Genomic DNA, 16,538 nt, shown 5'->3' with positions numbered 1-16,538 from the left:
TCATCAAGTATATATGCAAAATCAGTGAAATTCTCTTGCATGAAGTTGATGAGATCTGTGACGTCATCCTTGGCTCGCATATATGTGCCTAGGACATCTAAGGTTCTAGCGAAGCTGACTTGAAAAAATCCTTTTAAAAGAGACTCTAGAAATCCCTCAGGAATAGAAAAATCACTCTTTTCTTTTGGCTTTTTGTTCATGGAGGGATATCAGTGAACCGGCGGAGGTCCAAGTTTGGGCAGCCCCTACTTGCCCTCATTGCCTTTTGGTCTGAGGAGTCCATTCAATGGGCTACGGGATTGCAGACATGCGAGGTTTATCTAGAAGAGGATTGCTAGCCTTAAGCACTTTTTTTTCTTTCCTCTTCTTCATGACTTGGGGTTCGGTGGCTTGGCTCTCTCTGTCAGGGCCTTAGGTCTTTTTTGAGAGGCATGACTCTTTTTGGGCTCTTTCGGCTAGATGACATTTAGCTGAGTCATGCTCTCTAGATGATGTTTCCCACTTTCCTTATGTCTACGTCCACTTGCCTTGGTGGATACTTTTTGGGAGATTCTGGTTAAGTATTTCAGTGTGGCGTATTTGGAGATCCAGATGCTTAGAGTCTTTGGATGGCTTGCTTTTATAGCTCTCTCTGATGAGCACATTGTTCGCTCACTTACGGTGTTTTGATTTACTTGCCTTGCATGATGTATTTCTGCCATGAGCTTTGCTCTTGGGGTATTTTTCATACTTAATAGAAGTCTTTTCATCGGAAAAAAAGAAGAGGGTTACATCTATATCTATCATTCTTCTGACTAGTTTATCGATGTTAGTTGATGTTTTGTTACTTTTTTTTGGGTGACGTGTCCATCTAATTATGTGTCTTGCCTATGAGATGCATGGTTCAATAATTTTGTACTTCAACTCGAATGGAGATGATTGTCATATTTAACAATTCTTAAGGGGGAGAGAAAACAATTGTAAAGGGGAGCCAAATGATATCTTTGATAAGCTTTTCAAAACCTTTACATGGTTTACATGTTTATGTTGTCTGTTGTTTCTCTTGCTTGTACAAAGGTTGCCTAGAGAATTGATGAAAGGTTTGTGAACTGGTTGAAACAGCTAACAATACTTAGTCATGAAAACCTCAAGGCTCTGTTATACACAATACAGGCTGCACAAGTCCTTGAAAGGATTTTCCTACAGCAGGTTAGTCTTACTAAATTCATAATATAGCTCTCCATCTTCTTCTCCATTTTGAGATGAAATACCTATTTGGCATACATTGTTGCTTCCTTTTGTGCCTTGTTAGTACTAAGGTTGCCGAATGCGAGGCTACAATGTTCAAAGGGATTCGAATCCAGTGATATTGTCAAGAGGAACACATGGATGCCTAAAAACGATAAATTAAATAGTAATGTTTGTGTAAAATACAGGTTTGGCCTACAAACCCTGCTTTAAAGGATTGGTTAGAAGAGCAACAGGAAGGCTCTGATCTTCAAAGGCTGAAGTTTGCATACTATTTGATAAACAAGAGTCCATGGTACAGTTCTATTTCCATTTCCTTTTGGTATTTAAGATGCTCATTACAGTTGCATGCTCTCAAAGGTTTCCTCACAAGCTACAATTTCCATCTCTTCCCCTAGTTATGTTGCGGGATAGCTACTGGGAAACCATTCTACTTGACAGATATGTCATAACATTGCTCAAAATCACCCCCGAAACTTGAATTCAGGGTGGAGCAAGACCTGGTGTCCACCCCTGCCTACTCACACAACTGCTGTTGAATTCATGGCATTCATATTACATGGTATTCTTAACCACAGTCCCATGTGTATGTTCTGGTCATGCTTTAAGCTTTGAAGCTTGTGACTTGTCAGTTCAAAGTTGCGTCACTTCGCTTACAAGTGTCAAAGTACTCAATTATATTCATCCTGCCACCCATTATGTGTTTCCAGGGAACATATAAGCCTTTCAAATAAAAAAGGTACGATATGGCATGTTGATGTCGTCGTATTCTGGTTACCAGTCTTGGTGTCTATTCCTGTTCTTGTCTTGTAGGGGTCATTCAAATGTGCAGCATTTTTTGTTCCTTATGACTGTAAATTATAGTCCTTTTCTATAAATATGTAGGTGCTTTCTTGGCTGATGAGTCTGAATTTATAAATAATTAATGTTTCAGATAGTCACAGGTATTTGTAATCCATGTGATACATCATGCTATCATGCATGTGAATTGTTTGGTTTAAATGAGCCAGTGTTTCCTTCAAAGATGACACATTTTTGAAATTTACTGCAGGTCGTGTCTTGATGAAAATGAAGCATTCTTGACCACTGCTGATTCAGTTATTTGTGAAGCTCAAGGTGCTGTTAGGTCCGTACCTGGTTGGAAGGGTTTACGGTACAAAGCTGCTTTTCCTGTGCTGAAACCCCCTGGTGCAAACTTTTACCCTGCAGATATGGATCGAACGGTACTCAAGCACCGTTTCTCTATCTTGTTATTTTGCTCAAGGTCTTTTTTACATTCTTGTTTACAAGATATTTTTTAATCTGGCAAATACTAAAAGCCTTTTTTATTCAGTCATCATTTGTATGCAGGCTCACACAAACCATTTTCTCCACAGACTTTGTATTCAATCTTGTTTGAAGTTCCTGTGTGTCAGGTAGCAACAACTGTTATAGGCATTACCGAACTAATCAATTTAGAGGTCAGTTGCGTGCCTCACCTCCTTTCTTCCACTCTTCCCTCTTTCCCCCTTCGGTTGCCCTTGTAGCCCATTTTTTTCCTGTTCATTCCAGCCCTTCTGAGCTTCCTCAAGCTCCCCTCCAGCATCCTCCTGGCTTATGCCAGCCCCTTGACTGCTGGCTTCAGGCTGCCCAAGCCCTTTCTCTTCAAACTCTTTTCCTCTGCCATTTCAGATTCTCCTCATTGCTTTCATAGATTACATTAGAGACCCTTTCCAGAGGGTCAGTGCTTCAGTGGTAGAGGTGGCTGGAGCCCTCTTAGCCTCATGCTTCACAACACATGCCCGTAGAAAGAAAGAAAGAAAGTTAGGTTAAAAGTTTTCGAAAGACTGAAGGTTCTATAAGACTAAAAGAAGCTGATGCAATGAGTTGAAAGGGTGGAGCCTCTAAGCGGGCATCAACACCCAAGACAAATACAACATAGCCATAATCATAGAAACACCAATACATAAAAAGATCTTTGAGCCCATGGGGGGACAGAAACTGTAATGTGGCATTGTTGTGATGGTCATCTGGAAGCTGGTGGAGGGGTCAAGCCTAAGAGGGAGTCTGTTGATGTACAAGGATGTGGTGGCATGAAGCTTGCGATAGATTACTAGTGACGGTTGGTATGTGTGGTCCGCTGTGGTCCCCTAGCCATAGCCCTGCATTGGACAAGAGCCACTGTCATTGGCCATGGCTCTGATCTAGTGAGCATGGAAGGAAGGTTGCCCATTCTGATTTGTGCCTCGACCCGTTGGTGAGTCTGACATGTCTCTCCCTCTGGTCCTCAAATCTGCCCTATCCTTGGGCCTACTGTTCTGTGCTGTGATGTGCAATTTGAGGAGTCGTGTACCAATAAGGAATTGCCAAGGAACTTATGCGAGTTGCCACTGTCAATCAAGATGGTTACTAAGATACCACGGATTGAGCTTTGTAAACAAAGAACGTGTGTGGCCAAGGAATCTTTGTTTTCATAAGAATGGTGTTAGCTATTCAAGGGCTTTGCCTTGTTTTACCTTGTGTTGGAGTTGCATCTTTTGTAGGAGAGAGACGCTAGGCCATAGTTACCATGGAATGGCGTTCCGGCATCCGGCATCCGGAACACTTGGAACGCTGTTCCAGAAAGAAGGGCCGGAAGGTCCCTTGGACACATGTTACCAGGGAACGCCGTTCTAGCGTTCCCGGAATGTGTTCCGACCACTAAACGCTGCGTTTCGGGTTTAGGGAGTGGTAAAAACTGCTGATGGTGCGTGATTTCGCGGCTTCTACTTGTCCCGCTGCCCGCACCGCTCCTACCAAGAATTCCCTCCACCTACTCCAGTCTCCCTCCATCTTCTCCCTTTCTCCAGCCTCGCTCAGGCCTCCATTGCTTCAGCCTCCCTTTGTCCACTCCCTTCCTTCATCTACTCTCTCGATTCAGCCTCCCTTTCTGCACTCCCTTCTACTCCCTTAGCCTCCTTCTCTCCACTCCCTTGTACTCTCTCAGCCCCCTTGGCCTTCTCTCCACTCCTTTCTACTCTCTCAACCCCCTTCTTTCCATCCCTTCTCTCCACTCTCTCCCCCTTCTGTGGAGTCTTCTCAGCCCACTCTCCCCCCCTTCTAATTTCTCTCAGCCCACTCTATCAGCCCCCCCTTCTCTCCACTCTCTCCCTCTTCTCTCAACCCATTCTCTCCCCATTCTCTCAGCCCCCGTTCTCTCAATGGCTCCTCCGTGTGGCCTCGACCAAGACCACAAATCTCTGTGGTGGAAGGAGGTGATACCTGGACCCATCTATGACAAGTCAAAAGGAGGAGCAAGCAAGTACCATTGTATCTATCGTAATGTTTAAAAATCTGGAGGCTCAGACCGAGTGCAGAGTCATTTATTGAAAGTAAAGAAGGGAGGCATTAATTGTTGCCTTGCAAATATTTTTAGATACCGCACGTTTTCAGGAACTTGCAGATAGATTGGACGCCAAGGCAGCACGGCAAAAGATTCTTGATCCTTGTGGTTGAGCATCGGCAGCCCCATTTGCAACAGCTTCTCCTTCTACTTCTATTTCTAGCTCCTTCGAGAGTACAGTTGCACAAACACATACAAGGGCCCCTACTTCATCAGCCCCCAGCCCGAGAGTCGTGTAGGCTAGCCTTGTGGCCTCATGGCATCCTAAGAGGAGGGCATAGGTAGATGCTGTAGTGGGCCGAATCCTTTATGGAGCACAACAGAAGCCCACAATCCTCAATTCATTAAGGAGATTGCAGCCTTTGGACCTAGTTATACTCCTCCCTCATATGAGGCCCTACGCACCACAATTTTAGCAACAGGGAAACCGCCATTGAGTAGGCTTTGGCTCCCATCAAAGACATATGCTGAAATGTGGTATCACATTGATGGTGTTAAAAGAATCATGGTTAGTAGAACACACCCTAGAGTATAAAGGTGAGTGTGCACATGGTTCTCATGAAGGGTCACATGAAAGATCATGGGCCTCATTAATGGTGTCACATGGAGCATGCCTATTGTACTTGTGGTGATGGATGTAAAGAAGTATATGGAGCAAGATGTACACACGTGTGTGAATGTAGATACAACCAAGTGTGTGGCCTTTGACCAAACTTGGTGGAACTCTTGGTCCTATTTGAAGGGACCCAAGAGAGTCTTTTTTTATGGACTGAAATACAATTGTCCTTAACCCTTGGTATACACAAAGTCTCATCACGTGTGGTCTCACACGGCTGATACATTTCCCCGACTAGGTTTCCATTGGGCTCTATCTGATTGAGATGCGGAGACATAGGGATTTTCTTGTGCGACAGGCCAAAGATCAGCTACAGTTGATGCCTCAGGTCACCAAGCTAGACCGAGCACAGACACACGTCACTGATTTTTACGCATCCAAGCCAGCGCCAAATGAGATCAAGGGGGAGGAGCTCGAGGAGACGAGAGCACTATGGATCAACAGTGAGATCCGTCACTAGGATACGGCTGGACACGGCTGGACACGAGAGACACGGAGACCACACACGACACATGGGGCAACCAGAGCACGCACAATTGAGGTCCGACCTATCTTAGCCCTCCTCAGAGGGGACCGCTAGAGACGAGGCATTACTCTCAATGTAGCCCACCAGATACAGAGATCTAGGAGAGCGCCCCCCTTCTCCACCAGCGGGAGGCAGCCCGACAGACACACATACGTGAGCTCTTTGCATCACATCAGAGGGCCATCAGGGAGCCGGGTTATATGGAACCTGCACATGTACTTGGAGCTCTGGCTCTGAGCAGTACTTGATTGCTCTTTTTCCTATTATTTTGTATTAGCTTTTTGCATTCCTAGCACTTAGTACTCAGCAAGGGCCTTAGTGTGCCCTTTGCTTTCAGCTCACAGTGGCTTGTATGGGCTACATATATTTTGTACTTTGTCTCATAGACCCGTGAGCTCCCGAAGACGTTAATACACCTTTCTTTCTTTCTTTCTCCTCTATCTTCTCCATGCTCAAGTCTTGTCTTGCAAGTGTAGCTTCCATTGTCCTACATGCTCTCACTCTCTTTCTAGAGCTCATAGATCCTAGAAATCTTGACAGATGGGAGACTAGGAGCCGCTCTAGTCTAGGCATCATTGCATACTTCAATGGGGCAAGATTTTTCATTAAAGCTATTGATAATTCAGAGGGAAAGTTAGCCAAGAGTTTGGCTAACATTTGGATGGACTCCATTGAGTATGTCGGGGAAGATCAGGTTATTCAGTTTGTTTGTGATGATGAGAACTATGCTCCGATATCCTTAGAAAGTGGTCATGATAGAACTGGGTCTTGTTGGGGAACTCCTGATCCCCCCCACCCCAAGCCCGAGATGTGTGGAGATGCAGAAGGTCTAACCGTATGATACAGTTAACCTCATCATGTGGAATAAGCTTCGGTGGTGCACCCATGCTGTACAGAAAGGGGAGGAGCCTATCCATCTAAATACCATGGCTATCAAAACATGTGGACACCCGCACATACCATACTGTATCAAAGCCTCTCTTTGCCAGTCATCAAGATGACTCCAGTGCCAGTCTTAGTAATCTCCACTGAGGTAGGGCCCAAACTCTCTGGAGAAAAGTCACGGTCTAGAAGAGGGCATCCACCTGGAGAGGTGTGATGGCGATTTCTGCCTGTATGATCTGATGGGGAACTGAAGGCTTACTCGGAATCATCCTAGATCCCATGATCATCTGTAGCCTCTCAAATCCCTTCCAGTCAGTAGCTGAAAGGTCACTCCCTAAAAAAGGTGCTGCATACATGGCAATCGGTCTCACGAGAGTGTCAAAAAGCCAGTCCTTCGTCGATGGATCTTGGAAATGTGCCTGGAAGCACTGTCTCTCTAATCGGGCCAAGGCACCCTTCCCTTCTTGTGAGTCATGCTCTGGCGGCATGGGTCATCATGAAGCCTGGTCTTGTGAATACCGCCCCTAGGTACGTGTAGGACTGCACTATCTCCACTGGCTCTCCACGGTAAGTGAAAATATGTTGACGTCGATGTTGATGAAGCACTGGTTGGGATGTGTTGAAGATCATAATCTTGGTTTTCCCAAGGTTGACTGCAAAGTCCCTTTCTTTGCAGAACATCTCCAGGGCCTGCAAGTGTTTCTGCAAACCCTGGGCTGAGGACAAAATGAGGACTATGTCATCTGCATAAAGTAGTATCTGTACCATCAAATCAGCCAATAGGGAGCCCTCTCCTCCTAGGCGATCAACAAAGGATGTGATCTCATCAATGTATAGCCCGAAGAGAGTCGGTGAGAGGGGGCAGCCTTGCTTCACCCCTATGGTGCTCTCAACCCAATCTGATAGCCCCCTAGGAGCGTGGACTCACCCTCTGACGAACTTGTGTAAACTCATCACTCCCTAGATCATAAGTTTGTAGTACGTGGATTGATGCCTGGATAGGAGCCCTGGAAGGATTTTTTCTCACGCAACATTCAGTCTTGCACCCCTTCTCATGGGGGAGATTGGTTGGACAGCAGCAGATGGATATTTACTTCAGCCCATCTCAAATCCTCCCCTTCCCCTCTCATGGCTGCTATTCTGAAAGCCTGGGGTTGCTTCAGAAACACAGACTTCGCAGAGTTCCACCCACTTCTCGTGAAGAGATTCAAAGGCAGCCAGTCATGGGGAATGACTCGATTTTGGATCATCATGGCAGGCAACTTGGAGTGTCACATTATATGCAGTGGTCTAGATGGGAGAGGGGGCCTGCCTCTACTGTAGGCGCTTAGCAAGCCTTTATGAGACTTCAAGAGGATCATAAACTTTTAGCAGTTGGCCACCTCAGAGGGAGTGCACTCAGGATACAACAAATATAGGCAGTCATTCCGCCAGAGTGGATTGACACAGATGACATGCCCCTTACAAAGTCCACTTGGTGGGGAGCGTTCTCAAGGATGGGCATTCCGTTACGGATCATTGCATTGCAGGATGCACACGAGGATACCCTCGTCTTTGATGTTCAGTCGGGAGGTAGACTTATCAGATCTTCTGATGATATTCTTTTGCAGGTTGCATTTCAGCATGTCTAGATTGCAGGATTCATGGAGTGGGGTAGGGATTTAGAGTGGTATCTTCACCTTGATCCTATTCTCCTTGCGCTGGGGTCTTGGAGACTCTGGTTGTATGGTGGTTCCCCTATTAGGTTCTTGTAGTGGGACTCAGGGGAGTGGGAATGGATTGATGAGGTGCATCGAGAAAAGAGCTTTCCCTTCTTTCGCTACACAATTAGAAATGCTTGGAGGTTTCAGCTCAGCGGTAGAGGTTGGAGGCCCTCCAGAGCGCCACATTGGAATAGTTTTCAGATTTCCAGAGCTGTGCGGAAGAACTTTTGGCGTAGGCTCTGGAAATCCCTTAGGAATAGAAAGATCACTCTTTTCTTTTGGCTTTCTATTCATGGAGGGATTGCAGTGAACCTGTGGAGATCTAGGTTCGGGGCTGACCCTACTTGTCCTCGTTGTCATATGGCAGTTGGGTCAGTACAACATTGCCTTTGGGAGTGCAGACAGGCGAGGATGATCTGGAAAGGTGTTGCTAGGATTTTCAACATCTTTCATACAACACCTTTCTATATGACCTGGGGTTCAGTGGCTTGGTTATCTCTTACTGGCCCACAAGTGTTTTTCGAGGGACATGATCCAGATCTAGCTTTCATTGTATGGCGACACTTAGTGGAGTCTTGTTCCCTCCAGGATGTTCCCCTCACTCCTTTCAAAGCTGCTCATGCCTCAGTAGACACGTCTAGGGAGATTTTGGCTAGCATTGCAGCTTGGCATATTTGGAGAGCCAAGTGTACAGAGGCGATGGAGGGTATCCAGGTTCACTCTTCCTAGACTCTATCCCCAGTATTTGGACTGACACAATACACACTCTAATGGCCATTTGGGCGAGCATGCAGGGATTCTCCAGAGCAGCCACTACCAGGAGAGTTACTTTTTTCAGAGTTTGGAGGGGATCTCCTTTCTTCTCTGAGTTTCCTTTAGGGTTGAGATGGCATTTTTCAGCCTCCGCCTTGGTTCTTTATTAGCTCACTTTGAGCTGTTTTTTCCTCATGCATTGCATGTTGTACTTCCGCATTTGAGCTTGCTCTCGCGGTTTTCATTAATACTTAATTAAGTAATTTTCTTGAGAAAAAAACAAATTTTTTTTTTTGGGAGATGCAGCTCCTATAGTCGCTTGATTAGACGAGAGGGAGGGACTGTGTCAAAAGACTTCCAAAAGTCCACGAAGCAACTGTAGACCTTCTGGGGCCTCGACTTTGCCTCCTCGATGATGGCTCTCAGGGTAAAAATGTGGTCCAATGTGGAGTGCTGTCTTCAAAAGCCTGCTTGCCCAAGAGCCCGCTGTCCATGGCCCTTTGTATGGTTACTGATTGCCCTCTCCAGTACTGATCCATAAATATTTGCCAGAGTGTGGCCAATCATGAGAGTGCGGTAGTTCCCAATATCCATGGGGTCCCTCACCTTATGTATCGGTACAATGGTTGTAGTGCTCCAAGTAGGTGGAAAACCGTGGCATACTGCATGGTTGAACATATGCGCTAGAACCGGGGCCAAAACCTCCTGTCCATGTGCTAAGTGCTGCGTACGTAGCCCCCCGGTGCTCTCCGCTTATGCAGACCAAGGAGGTCATTCCTCACGTTTTGCGCAATGAACAGGTGACAAGTAGTGGGTTTGGGCATAGAGAACATATCTGGTGGCTGCTGACCTGGGATGTCGTATAAGGAGCATGCATATCTGTGCCAAAACTTTGGGTCTGTGATGGAAATGGCCCGTTTCCCCTCTGATAGGAGTCCCTAGCCGATAGTCGGGTCTCCCCCTCTAAAGGATCCGACCACCTCATCAATCCTGCGAGTGAGAAAAGTCCGCTTCTTACATCATGTCATCTGACGTGCTAGCAATGCGCCTCAGATGAGGTCAAGTGTCCCAGGGCCTGCTCACGTGTGACGTGAGCTCTCATCTCTTACATTCATCATCGTACCAGGGGTTGTGATGCATCTTCCCAACTGGGGCATGTGTGGGTCGAGTCGTAGGGAAAGATATGATGCCAGCCTCGTGTACCACTAAAGCCAAAGTGGCTGAAACCTGAGTAAGATCCTCCGCTCCATGTAGGGTCGGAAGTTCTCGAGCTAAGTGACTCACGTAAACTGGATCGAGAGTCCGGTCAAAGTGAACATGGGTCGAGTGGGCGCATGAAGGACTCTCTCTGTGGCTGGCCTAGTAGTGGAAATATAGAATGTCAGGTATGAGTGATTAGCATCGAGTGGGGGAGGGGGTACTGCAAAGTCGTGAATCTGACATGCAAAGGCAAGGGAGCCCATCAGGTAGTCCACTGTGCTTGTCCCCCCCTCATGTGGGAAACAATTGAGTCCACCGGATGATGGCCATCTCTGAAGACCATTGTGTATGATCAGATCATGTACTGCTCCCATCACAAGTAGGTGCCACCCATACCCTGTCATGTGGGGAGCATCTGTTGAGTGTCTCACTATCCCGAGCTCACTTGCATCTAACTCTGGTACTATTAGGGGATTGGATGCAATGTCCCACCTGGTTGTCCCCTGTGCGTGCATTGAAGTCAGCAAGGAGGAGGGTGTCACCCTGTCCAGAGAACTTTGTGATATCATCATGTATACTCTTATATGGGCTGTTCCCCTCTGTGGCAACCTCACGTGCATAGGATGATGTATCCGGAGGAAAGTAGCATACCGCAATGAAGATCGGTCATGCCTCTTGTAGCTGAACTCTAATGCACATGTGCCGTGCATGTATCTCTTTCCTAACCACTGAGAGGAGTGGCTAGAAGCTGATTTGAAGAGGACAGCCACACCTCGAGAGCCTCGTACTCCACTATCCCTCCTCAGGTCCCTCCTATGGGCAGACTCCCATGTGTATCAAGGCACCATTGGAGTGACCAGCATGTGAATGAGGGGGTTTCCTTTAGGTCTGTCCAAGTTGGGATATGATCCGGGGGAAATTGATTGTACCACATGTATGTTGCATCCTCCAAAAGGATGTGTAAAAAGGCATCTTGTTCTCCACGCCTTTAGCTTTGCATGCCGTGAGGAGCTTCTACATCCACATGGAGTTGGCCCTTGAACTTTTGGATTTCACATGGACTTTGTTAAGTAGTCCAAGCAGTCTCCCTCTCTTTGTAGGCCCGAGAACCCCGCCATGGTTGATGTAATGCCTCCACTCAATTCAGGGCCTTAAGTAAAAGCAAGAGTTGAAGGGCCTCTTGTTTGAACAGCAGTAGGTGTAGGCGCCATGGAGACATGGTGGAGATGCCATGGATGAGACAAGGACCCCTGGGGAGGGCCACAGTGGTGAAGTCACTACTGATGTAGCCATAGATGATGAATACATAGAAGGTAATGCAAGTGCTAAAGGCGCTACTGATGCAAATGCAGATGGTGAGAACATAGAGGATGTGGATGTTAATGATGATGATGGAAGAGCGGCTGGGAATGGAAGTCGTGTGTGACGGTAAGCAATAGAAATTGACAGAGAAAGTGGAAAGGGTAATGTCTCCTTGTGGGAGTTTATCTTTCTTTTCATACGTCTCTCAACATAAGGGCTATGCTCAGCAGCAAGGCATTTACTTTGAGGAGACTTTTGCCCCTACTTCCAGGATCACAACTATCTGCATTGTTATTGCCTTTGCTCCTCACTTTCATTGGGAGGTAATTGGCTTGATATAAAGACAGCTTTCCTTCATGGGCATTTGCAAGAAGAGGTCTATGTTTCCTAACCTCTTGGCTTTGAGGTTGAAGGTTCTGGCAGCAAAGTATGCCGCTTAAAAAAAGCCCTCTATGGATTGAAGCAGGCACCCCGGGCTTGGTATTCTAGGATCCATGCTCATTTTCTCACACTTGGCTTTTAGAACAACCCTACAGAGGGTACCCTTTACACATGGAAAATGGGATCCCGCGCAACAGCCAAAGCACTCTGACTATTCGTGAAGATGACAGCAGGAGCGATCTGACATGCCTAAAGATCTGCAAGTATCTTCTGGAGCCAAACACACTCCACTATAGCTGTAAAAGCTGCTTTGTACTCAGCTTCACAGCTAGAAGTAGCGATTGTACTTTGCCTCTTGTTGAACCAAGAAATGCATGAAGTACCAAGCATGAAACAGTTGCCACTATGTGACACACGGGTGTCCAAATAGTCAGCCCAATCACTATCAGTGAATCCATGCATAACAAGTGAAGAATCAGCCTCATAAAGGAGGCCCAAATGCTGAGTGCCTTTGAGATATCTGAAGACACGCTTCACGGCATGCCATGTTGCGTAGGGGGGCTCCGCAAGATTGGGACAAATTTGCTGATTTTAGTGCTCTATGCTTGTGACTGGGACACATGCTGAGCAAATTGCAGCTTTTAAGCTTGACTTGCAGAAGACATTTGCGATGTCTAATCTTAGTCTTTTGCATTACTATCTGGGCATTCAATTTGTTAGCAGTGAGGGGGGCAGGGGCATTTTGATGTCACAATCCAAGTATATCTCGCACAAAGCATATTGAGGCTCACTATCACTAAGGGCGGGGTCTATCCTCTAGTAAGGGTATATCAGTGAGGTCCTCAAGCACAGTAAAAAGGTGGGTGGTATAAGTTGGGGCTACACTATGATCAAAGTGGATCTCTTGGAGAAAGGTGTAGGCGAGCTAGGGTGGGTTGTGCTCAATGGTGTGAGTAGTAAGTTGTAACTAGGCCTACAAGGCACATACCCCTATGGATAGCCCATAAAATGGCCTACAAACCCCCCTCCATGGAATATCTACTGTCATGGTTGCACATGTTCATCCTATAGGGACATAACAACCTGTGTGACTGTACTGAGTACAACATATCAAGTCACAAGAAGTACTAAGTTTAAATCTTGCCGAAAAGCTTCAAACTTAGGTTGAGGTAGAGCCTTTGTAAAAAGATCTGCCAAGTTGTCTTCAGTGGGGACATAAGACAACTGAATATCACTATCATCTCCACCCTACATGACCCCACTCTCTAGCCTTTCCCTCACACTACTAGATCTACTTGCCCACCATCACCCATTGGATCAGTCCCTTGCAATAGCTGGTACAATGATGCATGTAGCGCCGTCAACTCAGAATGGAAACCAAGCAACATGTTCTGACTGAGAAAGAGAGAAAATAGGAGTTCACGGTCTAATCCATCGGAAGAAAAGAGGATTTATTCGTCAAAATGAGGAAGAATTACTAAGCATTCTATTTAATAATAACTCCAAGGAGTTCTGGCAAAAGTTTCTTGAGTGGAGGTTCTCCTCTCCTCTCACAGACCCACTCATTTGCCACAGTTACTCATGCACCCTTTATGATGTCCCCCACTAGCCTACATCAAACCGCCCATGGCTATCTCATCCCACCTCATGTCCCCTTTATGACGTCCCCCACTAGCAAACATGCAACTCTCAATCTACACAATGGCAGTGCCAAACATCATGATGGGCTATGTACTAAATACATTGAACATGGGATCAAGACCCTAGACTTGATCCTTGTGAAGCTATTCAATGGATCCTTAACACTGTTATCTCGATCCATAACGCAAGGGATCCCATGAGCCCAGAAACTATAGGACCATCATGAATGGACATGTTATGTCCAAGATTTATGCATCACTGCTTGACATTTAGATCGATTGGTTTGCAGAGTGTAAGGGATTCCTAGCTATGGTGCAGGCAAGTTTCTAGGCAGATCATGCTATATGACATCACATTTTCATACTAACAGCTATCATTAAGGTGGCCCGTGCTGCACAGAAGCAGTGAGTGCACTGTTGCTTTTTGGATTTCCGCAAAGCCTTTAACACATTGGGACGAGTCCGATGGTTATTGGATGCAAGATACAATCAAGACAGCATTTGGGCAATATGGACACTATATGAGCGGGTATCATGCAAAGTCAAGACTTTGACTGGGTGGTCAGAGGAGATCATGAGTGACTGTCGGGGTCAAACAAGTTTCTTCTTTGTCACCAACTTTTGTTTGGCCTATACATCAACGAGCTCGAGTCCTTCATCACGTCATTGCAAGGAGTAGGTTCATCCTTAGCTAGCTCCCTAATCCGATTCTACTCTCCTCATACAGCCGAAGGTCTCTAACGGCATTTGGATGCACTCCAGTTTTTTAGTGAGACACATGATTTGAAGGTCGACTTACGTAAAACCAAGGTTATGATCTTCATGACACATTGGGCAGCCACACATCGAGAGGAGTTTACCTTAGACAAGAGCGCCAGTGGAGATTGTTGCATTGTATACATATCCGAGGGCTCTCTTCATAGGCAGGATCGTCACAATGTGACCAGCCATGCAGGCTCCGAGTAGAGGGTATGCCACATTAGCTTGACTCGAGGGTCAGTGCTGTCACTCATTTCAAGCTAGGATGTACAACAGTCCCTTCTAGGAAAAGATCTATCAAAGACATACTTGCTCCACATAGACAGACTTCAAGTTCTACTTCTTGCTCATATAATCTGCAGCAAGCCATCGGTCCCACATCATATCATACTGGTAGAGTTTGGGGCTACCTCTCTACAATTCATGCATTCTTCTAGGTGGTCACTTATCTCCATAGAGTCAAGGACTTGGGTACCACGACATGCAGACAGTGCATATATCCATGGCTAGCCTTGACTTCATCTATGGCATTGGAGGTAGAGGGGGATTAGAGGAGCTGTTATGCTCTACCACGCAAATGGTTTGTAGCTTGGGGGTACAGATGGATAAGCTGCCACCTTTTCAGTATAGCCTTGAGACTCCCTCCATCCCGCTCACCTATAAGGAGGTGAACCAGGTCATTAGAGAGGATCTATTGCGACTTCACATAAATAGGACTTGGTTAGCACCTACTGAGCTTTCGGTTAAACTCAACTTCTACAGAGACCATTGTTGACAAATCTCAGAGGAGGGATTTACCGAACCATCAGGCCACACCTAGATTCATCCCCCGCATGCATTGAGGATCTCGATTGCGTAGTTCCAAGTATCCTCACGCAAGCTACGAGTTGAGATAGGGTGATACGCGAAAACTAGTTTGCTCCTAGCTTGTTACGTCGAATCACGGGCGCTGACACATCGATTATCCTCCCAGCCGATTTCAGTGGTCGTAAGCTTTCTTACTGAATTTTTTTTACGTTGAAGCTCTTGCTTATCAAATCTCCACCAAGCCCCAAATTTCCCTAGATGGATCTAGTATGCAACATGTCTTCATTTTATGATCCCTCCTTAATGCATCATTTACCCCTCTCTTGGGATATCATTAAAACTATTTGCCCCTTGGCACATTTCATGCATTTAGGTCCCTTAGCCTTAGATCCACCTAGTCTAGTGTCATGTCACCCTCACCAAGGACCTTGACCTTTATTCCTTTTTGATCATTTACATGAAGCCCAAACAAATATAATACAAACATTCATCCTTTAAAGGAAAATGCCGACTGACCCTTCCGAGGTCATGTTACCTCGACTTGAGCGTAACATTCCTTCCCTCTTCAGGCATCAGCGTCCTCGATGATAAAGTCTGGGAACACTCTCCGTAATTGGTATACGGATTCCCAAGTAGCTTCTGATAGAGGTAGACCATGCCATGCAACCAACACCGTGGGTATCTTTCGATTGCTTACTTGCATTGTTCCTCGGTCCAGGATTCCTGTTGGTTTGCATCTTGCACTATCCTCTATCTCCTGAAACAAAACAACACCCTCGATTAGTGAGTCACCTGTATGCAAAAATTTCTTTAAACGAGAAACATGAAACACTAGGTGCACCTTACAACCCTGTGGCAATTCTAATTTATAGGCTACCTTGCCTATTCTTTTTAGAATTAACCATGGCCCACAATATCGAGGTGATAATTTAGCACACTCTCCTGCAGTCAAAGACTTAGAGTGCGAAGGAACTCTGAGAAAATTTTTTCCTCCTTAAATTCTCTAGCGGATCGGTTTTCATCCGCATACGCCTTAGCTCTATCCGTAGCTTGGCGGATGTTCGCTCTCACAAGTGCTAGCATCTCCCGCATCTGAACCACAAAGTTTGCGGCACTAGGCACTTTCTGAGGTATTCTAACTATAGTTGGATTCGCAGGTCTATAACCATAGTTCTGCTCAAAAGGACTGAACCCTGTAGAGGAATATTTTCTATCATTGTAGGCAAACTCTAACAATGGCAACCACTTCTCGGATGTATGTTGTCTCAATGACACATATGCTTTGAGCATATCCTCTAAAATTTGGTTGATTCTTTCCGTCTGACCATCCGTTTCTGGATGATCCCCACTACTAATTCCCAACTCAGTTCTTAGTGTC

General features: G+C 46.0%; 1 protein-coding gene across 2 annotated transcripts in view; it reads left to right on the top strand.

Moving 5' to 3' along the window:
- NUDT3 (nudix hydrolase homolog 3) overlaps positions 1-16,538 on the top strand; it is a 240,184-nt gene that overhangs the window by 105,457 nt on the left and 118,189 nt on the right. For both annotated transcript variants that reach the window (XM_087374766.1, XM_087374765.1), the window contains exons 7-9: positions 1,102-1,188; positions 1,416-1,522; positions 2,279-2,450. In XM_087374766.1, the coding sequence (XP_087230892.1) occupies positions 1,102-1,188; positions 1,416-1,522; positions 2,279-2,450 (366 nt within the window). The remainder of the gene's footprint in view (positions 1-1,101; positions 1,189-1,415; positions 1,523-2,278; positions 2,451-16,538) is intronic.

Source organism: Dipteris shenzhenensis, chromosome 5, assembly GCF_047967505.1.
Source record: "Dipteris shenzhenensis isolate YYH24624 ecotype China chromosome 5, Dip_SZ_1.0, whole genome shotgun sequence".
Lineage (NCBI taxonomy): Eukaryota > Viridiplantae > Streptophyta > Polypodiopsida > Gleicheniales > Dipteridaceae > Dipteris > Dipteris shenzhenensis.
This window is presented reverse-complemented; position numbering and strand designations above follow the sequence as displayed.